The following is a 19,346-nucleotide window of genomic DNA, read 5'->3' as shown; positions in this document are numbered from 1 at the left end:
TATGAATCAACAGCCCATTATTAGGGTCAATATCATAAGGAAGTTAATATGCCTGTCTTTGTAAATGCAAAATATCAAATTATTCCATTTGAAAAAAGAAATAAGTCTATCTTGATGAGAACCTGATGCTTTCTCATTACAGAAATTACAATTTTCGTACCAGGTTACCAAGTACCAAGTTTCGTACCAAGTTTAAGATGTTATGGCAGCCAAATTGCTTCTAATGTCAAAATATCTAAATTATTTCGATGGTTCATATTACTCCATTAGTTGTCACTTTCGAACAAGAAATACAACGAAAAAAAATCTATATTAGCGAGTTAGCTTAGCGTTGCGATGTTCTTTGATAGCGCTCATCGACCCAGATACTCCGGTCAGAGAGTGAGACGAAGGCACACAGATGATTCATCAGCTTCTTTTATATCAATTCCAAGGAATTGACAATGGAGAGCATTCTTCTTTGACAACACATTATAGTCAACTTTGATGAACACTGAATCAAACTCTGCTGGAAACGTTCGCGGTTTCTCTCTACATAAGACTACAACTCAAACTACAACTATTGGACCCCAAGCTGGGTGTCTGAACGAAAAGAAGGATATAACCTGCCTTTTAATGAAAACAACGGAAAACATAGGAAATTTATAACAATCAAAGTGGAATTTTGTTTTATTTCAAAATCAAGGCTACTCGCGTCTGGCCAGATAGAGCACGTTTAACTAGGTTCATACTTCAGCGCCCTAGGTAATATGGCTGCCTGGGATCCAGGTAAGATGGCTGTGCCCCGAGCGAGCAGTGACGGGAACGTGAGTTTTTTCCCGTTTTAAGCAAGATGCGTACGTTTTTTCTTGAATTTCATTCATATTTCTCAAAATAAATTTTGTTTAGCGTTTTATCTTTTATCTTTTCTCTATTTTGAAATAAATGAAAGTATTGGCCGAATTCGCTTACGTCATGACGTCACGCTCCAACGCAGAGGCCATTTTTGACATAACGTCATTGTGTCACAGCGCCGTCAATTTTTTTTGCATGTCCTGTTTTTATGCGCATATAAGATGTACCCTCTATTCAGTCATCATTTTTTGTCCAACAAAAGTGGCTTATATGCAAGTAAATACGGTATATATCAACATCGACCTTTAAAAATCCTATATCGGTTGACCTCTAGTTGAAACCTCCAAATGCAGCACTGGACTTATGTAATAGTTCAAAATGTATTCATGACAATACTGTGACAGTTCCTTCAAAGCCGTGATATGGAGCAGATAGGTTGAGAGTCCAAAGAATAAGGAATTTTTGCAAGTCTTCTGTATTATTTAATTAACATTTTTTTTTTCTTTCAAAAAAACTTTCTGAATCAAGACATACAAAGTAATTGCACGTTCTTTCCATTACATGAAAAAAACCTCACAAATAAAAAGATACATAATTCGCAGTGGTTCACTCGCCTGACTTTGGTGCAGGCTGGTGGCAGTATGATTGTGGGTGCGGATAGTCATTTGTCTCTGTGTGCCCTACAACTGACTGGGGTCCAGATGGTCATTTGTCTCTCTGTGTGCCCTACGACTGACTGGCGACCAGTCTAGGGTGTAGTCTGCTTTTCGCCCGAAGACAGCTGGGTTAGGGTCCAGCAACCCCCGCAACCCTTTTGAGAATGGGCGGTATGGAAGATAAGACATGAGACATAATTCACATTAAGGCGGCCCGGTGGCACGAGTGGTTAGCGCCTCGGCCTCCCTGGGCCTGCGTGGGTTTTCTCCAGGTACTCCGATTTCCTCCCACATTCCAAAAACATGCATGGTAGGGTGATTGGATACTCTAAATTGCCCCTAGATAAGGGGGGTGAGTGCATGGTTGTCGGTCTCCTCGTGCCCTGGAATTGGCTGGCCACCGGTTCAGGGTCTCCCCGCCTCTGACCTGGAGACAGCTGGGATTGGCTCCAGCAACCCCCGCGACCCTGATGAGGATAAAGCAGTTTAGAAAATTAGATGAGATGAGAATATTGATGCTATTTATCTGTTACTAAAATATAAATACATAATAGTATTTTTTTCTCCCCATTAGATAAAAGATGAAAAATCTTACCCACCATCCTACTTGACAACAAATATTAGTTCAGTAAAATATGTGCCCTGTATCAGTCTTGAACAAGGGTCACCAATTCCAGTGCTTGAGGGCACCTATCCAGTCTGTTTTCCATGCCTCCCTCCTCAAACTCACCTGAACAAAATTATTCAATCTCTCCAGAAACTTGGTAACTATCCTGATTACTTGATTTAGGTGTGTTGGAGAAGAGAAATATAGAAAAAAAACTGGATAGGTGCCTTCAAGAAGTCAGTGATGCCTGGTTTTGATTAATCATACAGGCAGAGGCACTGAAGCAAGACAGTCAGATGATGCCCAAACACAGATGGTCGCGGCATTACTGAAGCACCTGGAATTTAAACAGTTGCCTGGATCATTTTTCATCACCTTCATTGGCATTTTCCTGATTTGACAAGTTTTTTCTGAAAGAGACAAATGACGTTGTGCCTCAGATGTGCCAATTTGCCTAAAAATTAGCAGTAATTGGGTTTTACTTATACTACTTGTTTCAGATAGTACTCTGACTGCCTGATACTGTCAGTCGCACTGAAACCCTTGGCTCTTCCTTAACGTTGTGTTTTATTTTTGTGTCTCGTATGTATACATAAGTGTGGGATGTTAACTGTATGATGTCTCCTCACCCAGGTAGGATGCTATGCTTCCATGAATAAGAAAATCTATGCCATGGGTGGTGGTTCGTATGGAAAACTTTTTGACTCAGTTGAAAGCTTTGATCCCAAGACCCAGCAATGGACAGGCCTCTGTCCACTCAAGGAGCGAAGGTAATCATCTTTTTGATTGTCACAATATACATCAACTATCTCTTATTTTTATCAACCAAATTGACCTTTTGCAAAAGCTCTGACCCACTTAGATATTGTTGCTACTCTGTCAAGCTTTGAGACTCTGATGTTACAATCTATGGGAGGAAAGCATACACTGGAATATGCTAGTGATTTGTTTTGGAGCAAACCAAAGCATTATCCTCCAGATTGAGACAGAAGAGTTTGTAGAATGCAGCGATTCCCGTCGCCCTTCTAAGGCACTGGGATTTTGTAGATGCTGTACAGGCTAGGTAGGAGGCAGTTGATTATCTTTTGGGCTGTGTTGATCACCCTCTGCAGGTTAGTGTTCAGTTGCTCCTTCCTGAGTATTCTAAGGAAATGTAGCCTCTGCTGCGCCTTCTTGATGAATGCTGTGGTGTTTTCCGCCCAAGTGAGATCAGCAGAGATGTGGACTCCCTAGGAATTTGAAAGTCTCCACTCCCTCCATACATTCAGGGGAGACTGAGTAGCCTTGTTCCGTCGGAAGTCCAGGATAAGTTCTCTGGTTTTGGAGACGTTGAGCGCCAAGTTGTTGAGAGCGCACCACTCGCTGAGTTCTAGGACCTCATCTCTGTATGCCGTCTCATTCTCCCCTGTGATCATCCCCACTACCGTTGTATCGTCCGCAAATTTCACAATGATGTTTTCAGGGTGCCTGAGTCTGCAGTCGTGTGTAGAGAGTGTAGAGTAGTGGACTCAGCACACAGCCTTGTGGCTCAGTGCAGCATGGAGGGTGGTGGTTATTGCATCTTCGGTGGATCTATTCGGCCGATATGCAGACTGATGCGGTTCGTGGATGAGGGAAGACAGGCTTTGATGTGTTTCAGTACCAATTTTTCAAAGCACTTAGTGATTATTGGTGTGAGAGCTACTGTGTGGTAGTCACCCATAATGTTAGTGGGTGACTTCTTGGGTACTGGGGTGATGGTGGCCAGACAGGCTGGGACATGGTGAGTCGATTTGGGTTGACCTCCTTGGCAGAGGCTCAACCAAACCCCTGAGACCGACTCACCGAACCCCTAGGGCATGGATAGGAAACCTACGGCTCGGGAGCCATATGTGGCTCTTTTGTTAGGTGCATACGGCTCTCCGCTAAACTGAGGTCAAATATGGGAACCGCTGTTGAGAGAGCTCAGTCCTGAATGCATCAACAATAGCGTTACGTGGTCATTGTGGCGCCGACACTACCTCGAGTGCGGCTTTAAACATTTTTTTCTCTCCATTAGATTCTTCTGCATGCATACTCCCAGTGATTATCATTGATGAGCAACAGCGTGACAATGTTGTCAAAAGATCTGAGAACATTGGTACTTTAAAAGTGGGGACATTACTACAAATAGCACACATTTAAGTATATTTTTCCTTTCCCCTTCCTGGGGTTGACTGCACGGAGCACACTTCTCACATCCACTACCTCCACAGTGTGTGGGGTGAAGCTTCTTCCCGAGCTTGGTGTGGGATGTACTGGAGGTTGAGGTGGTGTGACTGGGAGGTAGGCTTGGGGCAAAAACGTTGTTTAGATCCCCTCCCAGTGCCGCATCTGAGTCCGCAGGAGTCGCAGCTCGGCCCTTGTAGTTGGTGAGGGTATGCTCTGCCACATCATTCGGGGGTCGTCAAGTTGCCCTTTTATCTTCCCCTTGTAGTCTGCTTTGGCAGCCTTAATGCCTCGCTTCAGGTTGGCACGAACTGCGTTATAGAGTCCCCTGTCGCCGGATCTGAAGGCTGCATCTCGGGCTCGGAGGAGTGATTGGACCTGGCTGGTCATCCACGGTTTCTGGTTTGGGTACACCGGGATGGTATTCTCCACAGTGACCGTAGCCATGCATTACTTGATGTAAGACAGTACTGTCTGTGAAGGTTCCTAGGTCCTCATGGTGGAAAGTTTCCCACTTTGTCTGTTCGAAGCAGTCTTGGAGTCGGGGGAGGGCGTCGTCAGGCCATGTGATAATGGTTCGCCTTTGTGGCTTTGATTGTCGTCCAAAGGGAGTGTATGCTGGAGCCAAGAACAAATAGACGTGATCTGACTGTCCCAAGTGTGAGCGTGGTTTTGGTCTGTATGTGATGTTCGAGTAAACATGTTCCAGAATTTTATCCTCTCTTGTTGGACATTTCATGTGCTGGTGAAATTTCAGCGGAACAGTTTTGAGATTTGCCTGATTAAAATCTGCAATTATGTGCACAGCACTTGGTTTGGTGTTCTGGTGATTGATTATTGTGACCATTAGTAGGGAGAGAGCGATACTAACCTTTGCATCCGGTGGGATGTAGACAGCAGTAATTGGATTGGATAACTTTATTCATCCCGTATTCGGGAAATGTCATTGTGACAGTAGCAAGAAAAGGCATAGTTATAAGTTAGACAGTACAGTGGTACCTCGAGATACGAGCTTAATCCGTTCCGGGACTGAGCTCGTATGACAAGATTCTCGTAACTCGAGCGGAAATTTCCCATTGAAATTAATGGGAAACAAATTAATTTGTTCCAACTCTCTGAAAAAAACACAAAAAACAGGATATTGGATTGAAAAAAATGTTTTATTTCTTATAATTCGCCATATATTGACAAAGTAATGGGGAGGGGGCTTTATCCACGGCAACAATGCACTCGTAAACGAACAAACAAATTTAAATTAACTTGGATAACTATATACAGACACTCAACGTTTAATGTAACTTCAAACAAAACTAAATTCTAAATTTGTTGTAATCTTTTTTACCTTACGTAGTTCTACGGGTTGACACCACCTAGCCGCTCCGCCGAAGTCTTCAAAACGAACGCATCAAGAGTTGTTTGTTTTTGTCTACCCTTCAAAATATTTCGATAATGTCGCATACAAATGTCATCACAATAGGATAACGCACGACCACTTGCCAACGAGAAATAGTCTTTAAAGAACGATCGCGGGAGCATCTTTCCTTAGAAAGAATAACAGGAAATACAATAGTTGAGCTCCCACGTATTGATTGTGGGTAATGAAGTTTTATTCTGAGAAAGGTTGCCATTGCCTATGGGTGTTGTGTGCACGAGTATACTTCATTACTCAGAAAGCCCTCTTTTTGCCCGCGCGTTGTGCGTTTCCTGGTCCTAGGAGGAACTCGTCTGAATTAATCGTTCTGTGCTCGTAGATATTGTTATACACGAAAGATATGCAAAAAAAAAGGCCATGGCCACCTGGCTTGGTCGCATCACGAAATTTTCACCGCATCACGGGCGAATTATTCGATCAAAATTTCCCCCGTAAGACGAGCATTTTGTATGACGAGGTACCACTGTACAGTCAAAGGCCGCAGAACAACAAAGCAAAAGCACAAAGTACAAAGCAAATCAAAGTCAATGGGATCATTAAGAATCACCAAATCAAATAATTAAGACAGAAAAGCAGCAAAAACACAAAACGAGCAAGAGTGGACGGAGCTACCGCCACCGGCTGCCACTTGAACGGCGCCATCTTGGTTTCGGTAGCAAAAATGGAAACTCAAAAAGACGTTGTAAAGTTGGAAAAAAACTGGAACCACACACAGGAAGTCTTCCACGAGATGGGGAACTTCTGCAGACTGGGACCGAGGTAGAGAATATGCAGAGTCACTCTTCCAAGCTTATCCGCACAGTTCCTCAGTAGTCTGGAGCTGAAGAAAACAGCAGCAGGGCAGAACTCCTCGACTCCGTTGCTGGTAAGCGCCGACAGCTCTTCCATCTTATCCCCCGATGGAAAGGTTGGTCAGAAGCGTTACCTCTTCTCCCGGCACTTTTGTCCAGCTCCGAAACCCTGGCGGCACCGAGGTGTTGCTCCCTCTGCTGCGTATTGTAACAGCTAGTCCCATGTGTGTGACAGCATAGGCATGGCTGAATGGTTCCAAAAAAGAAGTAGCCGAAAGAAGCCAGGCTAACAGAACAAGGAAAGTTGTAAAAACATTAAAGTAAAAAGTATAAAGTACAAAGTAAAGTAAAAAGGAATGTATTATGAAATATTAAAATGTAATTAAGAAAATATAGAAGGGCTTTAAAACACAAAAAACATAAGTGTGTACAGAGCTACAGCCACTGGCTCCCGCGTGAACGGCGCCATCTTGGCAACAACAGCTATCTCTCTGGGCAGAAAGAAGGGTCTGCATCTCACCGACGTGAATTCTTTGTATGGGGAACAGTGTATAACCAGAACAGTGCTATTGTTACACCATCCCTCATTCACATAAATGCACAGCCCACCACCTCTTTTTTTCTTGTGTTGCTCGTCCTGTCTGATCTAAGTAGCATGCTCAGTTTTATTTCAAACGACGTGTTTCTCATTAGGTTCGGATCAGTGGCCTGTGGCATCGGTAAGGAGCTCTACGTATTTGGTGGAGTAAGGAGTCAAGAGAACGACAACCCAGAGCAACGTCATATGATGACCTGCAAGTCGGAATTCTACCATGATGAAATGAGGAGGTTTGTACTGTACAGTGGTACCTCGGCATACGATCGTAATCCGTTCCGAGACTGAGATCGTATGTCGAGCTTTTCGTAACTCGAGCGAATGTTTCCCATTGAAATGAATTGAAAACAAATTCATTCATTTCAACCCTCTGAAAAAACACCAAAAACAGGATATTGGATTGGAAAAAATCTTTTATATCTTCTAATTTGCCATATATTGACAAAGTAATAAATAAAGAGTGGTTTAATAGTAATAAATTGTGTTTAATAGATGTAAAATTAGACGCATTTCGCGGAGGGGAGAGACAACGACACACATAGAGGCGGAGGGGGGGGGGGCTGTTCGGGGGACTTTATCCACGGCACTCGTAAACGAACAAACAAATTTAGATTAACTTGGATAAATATGTACAGACACACAGAATTTGATCCTAAAACCGACAGTCGGCACTCATGATTTACTTTCTTGGGCCGCACAAAATGATGCGGTGGGCCAGATTTGGCCCCCGGGGTGCCACTTTGACACCTGTGCCCTAGACTGTTCGCCAGTCCGCTATAGGCCACACAGAGAGACAAATGACCATATGCACTCACAATCATACCGCCACCAGCAGGAATCGAACTCACACCTGCCTGCATCGAAGTCAGGCAAGTGAACCTCTACACCACGAGGCAGCTCTGAATTAATTATTGTTAGGTATAATTGTTCAAAAGACAGTTTTCACAAGATTTTAATGTCAGCTCTTACAGTTTTAAAATCACACAAAATGTTTTTGTTGTAGATATCTTTTCTTTGAACGGCAAAATTTACCTTGCATTTACAGGTTGAAGTTTGTATATCCTAACGTGCTTGATGATCTCTTTTGTTTTATTTTTGATGCCCATCTACAAGTTATTGTCTGATCATCAGGCTGTTAAAACTGTGTACTTCCTCTCTGTAGCTCAACCAATTGAAACCACTTCTCCAAAACACTTTGTGATTCACAACGTTGAGGAAACTGCGTGCTTGTTACTGTGGCTGTTTTCAGACAGGGCCAGGCCAGATTATAAATATGTCTTAAAATTAAGTTTGTGTTGATGGGTATACACTTTGAGCTCCTTCGATCCAGGTCCCAGTCTTCATGGGGTTTGATGCCCGGAGCGCCCTCCTTATGTTATGGCAACAGTGAGAGAGTGTGTGGAGTTCAGAAGACATGCTACATAGAGTTGCTCTTTTTCAAAGGAAGCAAAAATACAGTTGCTCAGTTGCCTCTGCTGTAACGTCATTCTTGAATTTGTGTTGTTTTCTAAACCTAGCCACAACTATTGAGCCGTTTTAGTAGAGTTTATTTAATACTTTGGAAAATCTTTTGTACCCTTTTCCTGACTGATACATCTGAATTGTGAATTTGTCTGGATTCTCTGTAAGCATTAAGTGATCCAGTGCTTGACCTCATTAAACTTAAGCTTGAATGTTGTTAATTAATTCCAGAACAATAAGACGGTGTGCGCACTTGTTCAACCACATTTTTTCGCATCACAACAGGTAATATAAATGATGTAAAACATTCATCTTGGCCACCCAGTGGTGCAGTATTTCTTCCGTAAGACTTTGTTACGGGCAGGATGATTTGATTCCCACTCGCTGGCGGTGTGATTGTGAGCAAATGTGATTCTTAGTGTCTTTGTGCCCCAATTCATGCTGACCTCCGCCTCCTGCCCATGGTTTATCATTTTCCAACAATAAACTATTATGTAGCATATCATCAGGTGTATTAATGGGGCAAGAACACATCTGTTGTATCTCACGCTCCCTGTAAGGCTTTTTTGATGATGATGTGCTTTTGTGCAGATGGATGTTCCTCGATGACCAAAATCTATGTATCCAGACGAGCTCATCATTTGTCTACGGTGCTGTTCCTGTCGGGGCCAGCATCTACGTAGTGGGAGACCTGGACACCGGTCGGTGAAACATCACATCAACACAGAAAAACAAGGTTGTCTAAGCAACATTACTCTTTATAATATAAGTGCATTGCCTGTGATATGTGCACAGGTACGAGTTTCGACTACATTCGGGAATTTCGCCGCAGCACGGGCACCTGGCATCGTACCAAGCCAATGTTAGCCAGCGACCTTTCTAAAACAACCTGTGCCGCTCTGCGGATTGCCAACTGTCGCCTGTTCCGCCTTCAGTTGAGTCAAGGCATGTTTCGAATCAGAGTTTGAATTGAGAAATTAAAAAACAGCTACATCTCTTCTTTTACATTTGCACACTTAGAAGGTCCAACGAAATATTGTTGGTTTTGGTTTTGGCAAGTGATTGAACACTGAAGTATTTAATCTGTTTGTTATGTTCCTTTTTTTAGGGAGGATTGGTAGTAAAGGAAATTATCACAGCATTTTATTTGTATGCTTTTTTAATATGATATTTTATTGATCTTTTAAATCATTTGATTGATTTATTAGTTTTTGACAGGCTGTTTTTGACCATTTTTTAAATTGAGGTTTACCGTGTTTTCTCGCATACACGTGTTTGTTGCTAAAAAAAAAGATGACTGAATCGAGGGCACGGCTTATATGCGCACAAATTAGGCTTAACATGCACAAAATGCCGTAACGCAAGACAATGCGGCCGATACGGTCATTTATTTCAAAATAGAGAAAAGATAAACAGATAAAGTGCTTAACAAAATTGACTTTGTCGTCTACGAATGAAATTCAAGAAAAAAAACGTATCTTGCATGAAACTTGAAAAAACTCACTTTTGCCTGCCATTGCTCGCTCAGGGCGCTGCCATTTATTCTAGGGATGACAAACTAGACCGCTACGGACACACTTCCTGGTTGTCCTGCTCACGTGACTTCCTTTTTTTATTTTTCCATGTGCAAGTAACAACACCCTTTCGGGAATGTGCAATCCAGCAGACGATCCTTTCAATTCATAAGTATCTCAGACATACCACGTGCGATGATTTTTCTTAAGATTTTCCCTTCAAAATAACAAATTTTATACGAGAGAAATTTTTACAATTCAAAGATTTTAAGACAATTTTAAGGGTGCGGCATATACGCGGAGGTGGCTAATATGCGAGAACATACGGTAATACTTTATGAGTGATTTGGGAAACACTGGAAAAATATTAGTATTGGGTACTTAGAGAAATGATCTAATATTGTATACTTTTTTAACCGTCCATGGATAATTGATTTATTCATTTGGCAACTTTTCATAGAACACTGGGGGTGCACGTTGGGTGGGGAGTAGACTATAAAGACATTAACATTTTATTATTGTTTTTTTTAAATGTTGGACATATAAATATTGTATTGTTTAATTTGTATAATCATATTTCTGGGGGAAACTGATATCATAAAGCACCGCAATGATATATCGGCTACCATGTCTACCTAACAATTGACCCTTCAATAAGTCCCGCCCAAAACCACCTTTCAACAATCATAACTTAGCAACGGCAACTGAAGCCGTAGTTGCATACATATGGGGCACCGTCTATAAAGCAGCACATGATGAAAATAACTGCAGCATTTTGTTAAATTGTTCATCTTTTATTTGTGCACATTTACAAAATTTTTTACAAGTTTAAATATTTATTTCTATATAGTGTGGTTGATAAATTCAGTTTAAAAGTTTAATCCAAAACGAAATATTTATTAAATAGAAATCTTATATCTAAATATTAAACCTGAATAATATTTAAATTAAAGCAGGGAGTCCTCAGCTTACGATATACAACTTTATGACGGCCAGTCAGTTTGTCATTCATTACCTCATCCGCTATTAAGTCCCCTGCAGCATAGTTTCTAAATAGCTAGTTCACAGTGCAAGTGCAGGAGCCTATCCCAGCTGACTTTGAGAACGAGGCCAGGGACCCAGCGAATCGCAGGGCACAAGGAGACTGACAGCCATTCACGCTCATACCTAGGGGCAATTTAGAGTAATTAACCAGTCTAGCATGCATGTTTTTGGAATGTGGGAGAAAACCACAGTACCTGGAGAAATCCCACACTAGCTCAAGGAGAACATGCAAACTCCACACAGAAGGACCAATCTGGTATCGAACCCAGGACCCCAGGGTTGTTAGGCAGACATGCTAACCACTCATCCACCGGGTCATCATCATATATAAATAAAATATTTAAATTATAACTATTAGACCTGGTATATCTAACTCTTGAATTGAGTGAACTTACATTTCTAGCTGTTATGCAAATAAAATTTCCAAGGATCGGAAGTAAGAAAATAACAGCTTGAGAAGCTCAGGCGGTTTTTACGTTGTCAAATAATGATCAAAATTACTCAATGGCAGCAACAAATGTTGGAAATTTAACAATATCCATGTTTAGATAGGGCGGCCTACTGGTGTTAGTTGTTAGCGCGTTGGCCTCGCAGCTCTGGGGTCCTGGGTTCAAATCTAGGTCATGTCCACCTGTGTGGAGTTTGCATGTTCTCCCCGGGCCTGTGTGGGTTTCCTCCAGGTACTCTGGTTTTCTCCCACATTCCAAAAAACATGCATGATAGGCTGATTGGACACAATAAATTGCCCTTAGGTATGGGTGTGAGTGTGCATGGCGGTCTCCTTGTGCCCTGCGATCGGCTGCCCACTGATTCAGGGTGTCCCCTGCTTCTGGCCTGGAGTCAGCTGGGATAGGCTCCAGCACCCCCTGCTCCCCTAATAAGGATAATGCAGTTCAGAAAGTGAGATGAGATGAGAGATGAGATGTAAAGATACAAAATTTGAGGAACTTTAAAGTGTATTTTGTGTCACTAATGTGTAGAGCCTTGTGGCCTGTCTGACAAGATCATTCAGATTGAGCTTCTTCACAGAGACTTCTCCATAAATACTCGCAAGGAAATAATTTGTTCCAAGGTCAGATGTTATTGCTAACTACAGCAGAGTTGCTATTCACAGAGAAGTGTACAAAATTAATTGAGTTAGGTTTGTTGTGGCAGCCTGGCAGCTGAGTGGTTAGCGTGTCGGCCTCACAGCTCTGGGGTTCTGGGTTCGAATCCAGGTCAGTTCATCTAGGTGGAGTTTGTGTCTTCTCTCGGAGCCTGCTTGGGTTTTCTCCGGGTACTCTGGTTTCCTCCCACATTCCATAAACATGCATGGTAGGCTGATTGGACACTCTAAAATTGCCTCTAGGTATGAGTGTGAATGTATCGGTCTCCTCGTGCCCTGCAATTGGCTGGCCACCGATTCAGTGTGTCTTCTACCTCTGGCCCGAAGTCAGCTGGGATAGGCCCCAGATCTCCCCACTACCCTAGTGAGAATAAAGCAGTTCAGAAAATGAATGAATGAATAGATTTGGGGTCTCCAAACCTTTCCTCAAGGGTTTGTGTTTTGTTCCAACCAATCCAGCAGAGACAGTTTAACCTGTGAGGTTTCTGCTAAAACAAGCAGCACCTGACTACAACCAATTTATTAAACTTGGAAGACTCCAGATTGGTGAAAAGGTATTCTCTTGTTAGGTTGGAATGAAATCCTGCACTCTCTGTGGCCCTATATGGAATAATAATATAATAATAATAATAATAATCGGACATAGGCCATGTCGTCATTACCACAACACAAAAAAAGCCTACTTGTCATCACACGCAGAAACTGCGTGTGACGAAATTGATGGTGCTTCTCCATAAGCTACGTTTAATCGGCAAAAGACCTAAATAAGTGTAAGTTACGGACTTGTAATTTGTCATTCCGCTGTTGTGGATACAGGTCGCTTACCTCTCGATTACCGCACACTGTCTGACACTTACCTTACTGTCTGCCACTTACCTTCCTTCAAGTCAGCCAGCGGGAGGCAGATCACCAACCAACCATCTATTCATATGCCGCAGAAGGGAATGTGTGGTATGTTAGCGCGAGTTCAGATGTCTGATGGATGTGGGGAAAAAACTGTCCTTAAGCCTATTTGTCCGAGCTTTGTGGGACCTATAGCGTCTGCCAGAGGGCAGCAGCTGGAACAGATTGTGACCAGGGTGGTAAGGGTCCCCTATGATGTTCTTGGCTCTGCTGAGGTAACGCGGGCTGGCAATGTCTTCAAGTGAGGGCAGAGAGCAGCCGACAATCCTCTGGGCAGTGTTAATCACTTTCTGCATGGCCTTTTTGTCTGCCGCCGTGCTTCCAGCGTACCACACTGTGATGCCGTACGCCAGGATGCTCTCTACAGTGGTTCTATAGAAGGTTCTCAGAAGATTGGAGCCCAAGTTGTTCTTCCTAAGTACCCTGAGGAAATGGAGTCGTGTCTGAGCCTTCTTCACCACTGCCGTGGTGTTTGTAGACCATGAGAGCTTGTCCGTGACGTGGACCCCCAGGAATTTAAAGGACTGGACCCTGTCTACACATACTCCATTTATGAGGAGTGGGGCCAGATCTGTGCCGTGTTTGCGAAAGTCCAAGATTATTTCTGTAGTTTTCGTGGTGTTCATTGTGAGATTGTTCACCGAGCACCACGAAGACAAATTGTTGACCTCATCTCTGTAAGCCGACTCATCCCCTCCTGAGATGAGTCCGACCACAGTGGTGTCGTCAGCGAATTTGATGATGGCGTTAGACTGGTGGGTGGGTGTACAGTCGTAGGTGTACAGGGAGTACAGAAGAGGACTCAGTACACAGCCTTGAGGGGAGCCAGTGCTTAGTGTAATGGAGGAAGAGAGGTGGGGACCAAGTCTAACAGTCTGTGGTCGGTTGGTTAAGAAGTCCTTTATCCAGCAGCAGATTGAAGAGGATAGTCCAAGGTGGGAGAGTTTGTCAGTCAGAATGTCCGGTTTTATGGTATTGAAGGCTGAGCTGTAGTCAATGAAGAGCATCCTCACGTAGTTCCCAGGGTGTTCCAGATGGCTCAGTGCTGTATGAAGAGCAATGGCAATAGCATCATCAGTGGACCTGTTTGCTCTATAAGCAAACTGGTGAGGGTCAATTGAGGGAGAGATTGTATTTCTGATATGGCGGGCTACCAACTTTTCAAAGCACTTCATGATCACAGGCGTGAGGGCAACAGGCCTATAATCATTCATGCTGCCAATGGTTGGCTTTTTGGGGACAGGGATGATGGTGGCAGATTTCAGATAGTTCCAAGCAAACATACAAGCTAAACTCAAGTCCTTTTTAAGCAATAAATAAAATAATAATAAACCAGCACCCTGTGTCTTTAATATTAGTTTTACCTGTTCTCTTATGCACTTGCAGTCCTCAGGTCTTCGTTGGTACAGTTTGTGCATCTGTTGTGGCAATCTAGTGCAAGCTCAAACAATCTTTCTGGGAACCCTATCCTCATGCAACGTAAAATGAAAATGTACAATTCAGCAACAGGCTAACATACCAGAAAACAAAAACTATCGGGAGCCATAAATGTTTATGTAAATGTTACTTTTTATGCTAAACATATGTATACCGTATTTTCACGACTATACGGTGCACCACATTTAAAGGCGCAGTGTCAGTAACGAGTGCTTTTGCTGTATTTGACACACACAGGATGCACCGTATTTAAAGGTGCAGCCAGGCATGGCAAAACATACACCATCTTAAACATACGGACACACGCTAAAAACACGTTTTTAAAAAGGCAACGGAAGCAAAACTGAGTTCGGTTGTACTTTATTTAGCCATTTTACAATGTACTCACGTCATTATCACCCACAAATCCATCAAAGTCCTCATTTTCTGTGTCCGAATTGAACAATTGTCCAAATGAGTCATCGAAAACGCCGGGTTCCCTCTCTTTGTTCTCAGAGTCACTGTCATTGCCATGTGAATCCACAGAAATGATGCCGGCTTTGGCAAAAGCTCGAACAACCGTGCAAGCAGACACGTTCGTCCAGGTGGCCACAATCCATTCGCAAATCGTAGCATATCTAGCCCGGCGCTGCCTGCCACCCTTCGTAAAGCTGTGTTCACCAGCTATCATCCACTGTTCCCATGCCGCTCGCAACTTTGCTTTGAAAGCCCGGTTCATGCCGATGTCCAGCGGTTGGAGTTCTTTAGTCAAGCTTCCGGGAATGACGGCAAGCTCTGAGTTCATTTTCGTGACTTGGTTTTTCACCGCTGATGTGAGATGAGCACACATGGAGTAGCAAATCAAAAGTGATGGTGAGCCGTAAAAAAAGCCATGCGGTCGCTTGACATACACCTCACGTAGCCATTCTCTCATTTTCTCCTCGTCCATCCAGCCCTTTGGGTTCGCCCTCACGATGACGCCGGCTGGAAACTTTTCTTTCGGCAGCCTCTTTCGCTTAAAAATCACCATAGGTGGCAGCTTCTGCCCATTAGCATGGCAACCGAGAACGACAGTAAAAGCCGACTTCTCGTGCCCCGTTGTTCGTATCACTACCGTGCTGGTCCCCTTCTTCTCCACAGTGTGGTTCACCGGGATGTCGAAAGTCAGCGGTACCTCGTCCATGTTCGTTATGTGGTTAGGTTGTATAAGTTTGTCGTAATCTTCTTGGTGCAGTAGGTGCGGAAAACGACTAGCTTTTCAATGTAGTCCGCTGGAGGTTTCTGCGCCACGGTTGTCCTCGCTCTAATGCAGGGGTCTCGAACTCAATTTACCTGGGGGCCGCTAGAGGCCGAGTCTGGGTGAGACTGGGCCGCATCAGGATTTCCACAAGAAAAGCACTGATAAAACATTCCAACGTTATCAAATATCTTTATTTTTTAACAAAAAATAATGAATTAAATAAATTAACTTAAAGATGAATAAAAAATAAATCAATCAGTAATACAAAACCAAATAATACTAATGAGCATACAGTAGATATACACTGGCTGGCTAAGTAGAGAAAATGAATTATTTTTATTCCGTTTCAAATGTCTGTATTAACAGCTCTTTAACCTTTAACTTTCTGAACTTGAATGGAACATTGAACATCAAATATTCTGAACACGGCTTCTTTTGCCTACTCCTTGCTGCTAGAGACCTGGCAGCGCTTCTTCTCACATAGTCACATTTGGCTTGAGGGAGGAAGCTGTGGAGACCCTCAGTAGAGCTTGAAGATGCTCATCAGTAAGTCTGGACCTGTACTTGGACTTATTGAAGTTCAAGGTGGAGAAGAGCTTCTCACACAAGTATGTGCTCCCAAAAAGGGACATGGTCCGCTTGAACCTTCGGGAAAGTTCAGGGAAGCTGGGGGTCAACTCTCTCAAAAATTGCCCAAGCTTGTCTGCTTCTCCACTCACCTCCCTGAACTTGGCTTTGAGTGCAGAGTTGCACTGCAGGTCAATGAGCTCCATTTGAAGCTCAGGAGGGGCATCTTGCACATCAAAGGAGAAGGGGTCCGCAAAAATTTGAAATGTGGCTTTGTGTGTCTTGAAGTCTGCAAATCTGTGATCAAATTCCTCCTGTAGCTTCGAAATGGCCTCAACATACTTCTCACCACTGAATGGTGTGCCTGCATCCACGAGAGCCTTGCATGCTGGGAAATGGCAAAGGTTTGTCTGAGAGAGCTGGGCTTTCCATAACACAAGTTTAGTGCAGAATGCTCTCACGTTGTCATAGGCAGCACTGACAAGTTGCCCCTGGCCTTGTAGCTTCTTGTTCAGTACATTAAGCTCATGTGTGATATCAACAAGAAAAGCCAAGTCCATGAGCCATTTGGGATCACTTAGCACAGGATCAATCAACTCACAAACGGCGTAGCTAGCTTTGACTGCTGCATTACTGTCTTTGGTAGCCTTCTTGAAGAGATCCTGTTGCCTCAGAAGACGTGTTTTAAGACTGGCAACCTGGTTGGCTCTCTCATCTCCCTGGTATTTTTCGTACTCCACAGCATGTCTCGTAGTACAATTACGTTTCAAATTGTATTCCTTGTGCACCGCAACTTTTTCAGTGTAAATGAGACACGTCGGGGTGCCCCTGTGTTCAACAAAGAAATATTGCACTCCCCACTTTTCTTGAAACTGTCTGTGCTCATCACCGACCTTTCTCTTCACGGCAGGCTTTGAAAGAGACATCTCTGGGGCTCTGTAATATGTTTTTCCACTTGGAATGAGTCTCGGGTTGATCTTTCACATTCAGTCGCGCGGGTTTGTGGCGCATGTGCACTTTCGCTCTCCGTTTCAATTGCGGAGATGGCTACAGACACTGACACAGGCTGGATCACGGATCATAGCGCCTCATTCAGTTCTATGGTGAGAGCAGCGGAGGAGTGTGCGCGCCGAGCGGAGTGATCGGCCTCACGGCTTCTCCTCCGCCCAGCTGATTGGAGGAATGAATGAGTGAGTGAGCGAGGCACTGGACAGCCCGGCCGATGTCCCGCCCTCCAGAGCCGTATACCTCACCGTGATTGGTTCATTCAGCTCCGAACCAAAGTTCCCTCTAATTTTTTGTTGGTCTGAGCAGAAAGACAACCTCCCCGAGCGCACTGAGTACCAGTGTGAGCGACATCATCGGTACTCGGATGATTCGCCTAAAGACGTTTCGCCGACGGACGTTTGACAGACGGGCAGGTCGCCGAATGGACGTTCCACCGAACGTTCATTCGGCCGAACGGAGGTTCCGCCGAAACGGGATTCGAACGCTCGCCCCGCCGGATCGTGTGTGTACAAGTTTTTCAACCTCGGCCCGCGGGCCATATACGGCCCGTTAGGATTTTTAATCCGGCCCGCCGCCGGTGTTGTCTAAATTATAGTAAAAATCAATGTTCGTCTACCATCAATGGCAGTCCGGGAATAAGCACTCTTGGGCAGGCAGATGTAGCAGAACCGAGCCGTAAAATGACAGCAATCGGGTCAAATCCATCCTAAAACAGCATTTAATGATTAAATACAAATACTGGATGATATCGCGATGGAGGCAAAAAAACGTCTATAGACGTCCATTCGCCAAACGGCTCAAAATGCTCTCAAATTCGGTCGAATCCAGCTGAAAACAGCGTTTAATGATTAAATACAAATACTAGTATTTGTATTTAATCATTAAACTAACAAATACTAGTACGACCTGTCCGTCTGTCAAACGTCCGTCGGCGAAACGTCTTTAGGCGAATCATCCGGTCACGACATCATCATTGCTCGCTATCGGCACACCAGTATCACACCTGCCACAAGCAGGTGCATGTCAATGTTCCCTCTAATTTTTCATGTAAAACAAGAAAAACATGAGTGGACAGAGCTACTGCCATCATGGGGAAAGGGGTAAAAAAAAAAAAAAAAAAAAAAAAAAAAATTGATCTTTCATATTAAGACGGGGGCCGCAAATTATCGTCCCGCGGGCCGCAGTTGGCCCGCGGGCCGCATGTTTGAGACCCCTGCTCTAATGGATATATGGTGCCGTTTCATAAAGCGAATGCACCAAGACCGACCTCCTTGAAAATGTTCAATTTTCAATTCTTCCGCTAGTGCTTTTGCCCTCAGTCGATTGGTGACTGTGGAGATGTTTCTCCTAGCTGCTCTTAGACCAAGAATCCACCGCTCCAGTTGATCTTCCAAGCCGGGCCACCTTGCCTTGTTCCCACGGAAACTCAGCTTCCTCTTATTGACTTGGCGAAGCTCGTTCTCCTGCTTCCTCCATTTGCGAACCATAGATTCGTTTATGTTGAATTCCCTCGCGGCTGCTCTGTTCCCATGTTCCACTGCATAATAGATGGCTTGAAGCTTGAACTGAGCTTCGTAAGCGGGCCTCTTTGTATTATTCATTATTCATTTTGCAATAAAGCACATGCCCACACCAGTATATATAGGAACCTTGTAGGGGCGTGGCTTTAGCGTCTTCTCACACACACCCTCCGCAAGCCTTACCCCACCAATGTCCGCCTTTAGCGTCTGACCCCACCCACGTCCGCCTTCTCTCTAGAAAATTAAAGACTTTTTAGTGCGCCTTGTAGTCGTGAAAATAGGGTATGTATAGATATAGTATTTACATAATGTTTTCCTTTATACATTTGTTCTGAACATGAATGGTCAAAATGTGGGCTTGTTGATTCCTAGAATATAAACCATGCCCAAAGACAGTATATTTCTTAAATATATGTTGCACTCCTTTCTGTATACGGTCTACCTACGAATGCCTCTAGTTACGAAA

General features: G+C 43.7%; 1 protein-coding gene and 1 long non-coding RNA gene across 4 annotated transcripts in view; one reads left to right on the top strand and one right to left on the bottom strand.

Moving 5' to 3' along the window:
- The window catches only part of gan (gigaxonin), a 41,253-nt gene extending 31,549 nt beyond the window's left edge, over window positions 1–9,704 (top strand). For all 3 annotated transcript variants that reach the window (XM_077595729.1, XM_077595731.1, XM_077595732.1), the window contains 4 exons: window positions 2,731–2,867; window positions 7,201–7,335; window positions 9,155–9,264; window positions 9,359–9,704. In XM_077595729.1, the coding sequence (XP_077451855.1) occupies window positions 2,731–2,867; window positions 7,201–7,335; window positions 9,155–9,264; window positions 9,359–9,531 (555 nt within the window). In that variant the 3' untranslated portion in view covers window positions 9,532–9,704. The remainder of the gene's footprint in view (window positions 1–2,730; window positions 2,868–7,200; window positions 7,336–9,154; window positions 9,265–9,358) is intronic.
- Window positions 1–19,346, bottom strand: part of LOC144071041 (uncharacterized) — a 33,501-nt gene that overhangs the window by 6,750 nt on the left and 7,405 nt on the right. The gene's annotated exons all lie outside the window — the stretch shown is intronic.

This window comes from Stigmatopora argus, chromosome 3, assembly GCF_051989625.1.
Source record: "Stigmatopora argus isolate UIUO_Sarg chromosome 3, RoL_Sarg_1.0, whole genome shotgun sequence".
In the NCBI taxonomy this organism is placed as follows: domain Eukaryota; kingdom Metazoa; phylum Chordata; class Actinopteri; order Syngnathiformes; family Syngnathidae; genus Stigmatopora; species Stigmatopora argus.
This window is presented reverse-complemented; position numbering and strand designations above follow the sequence as displayed.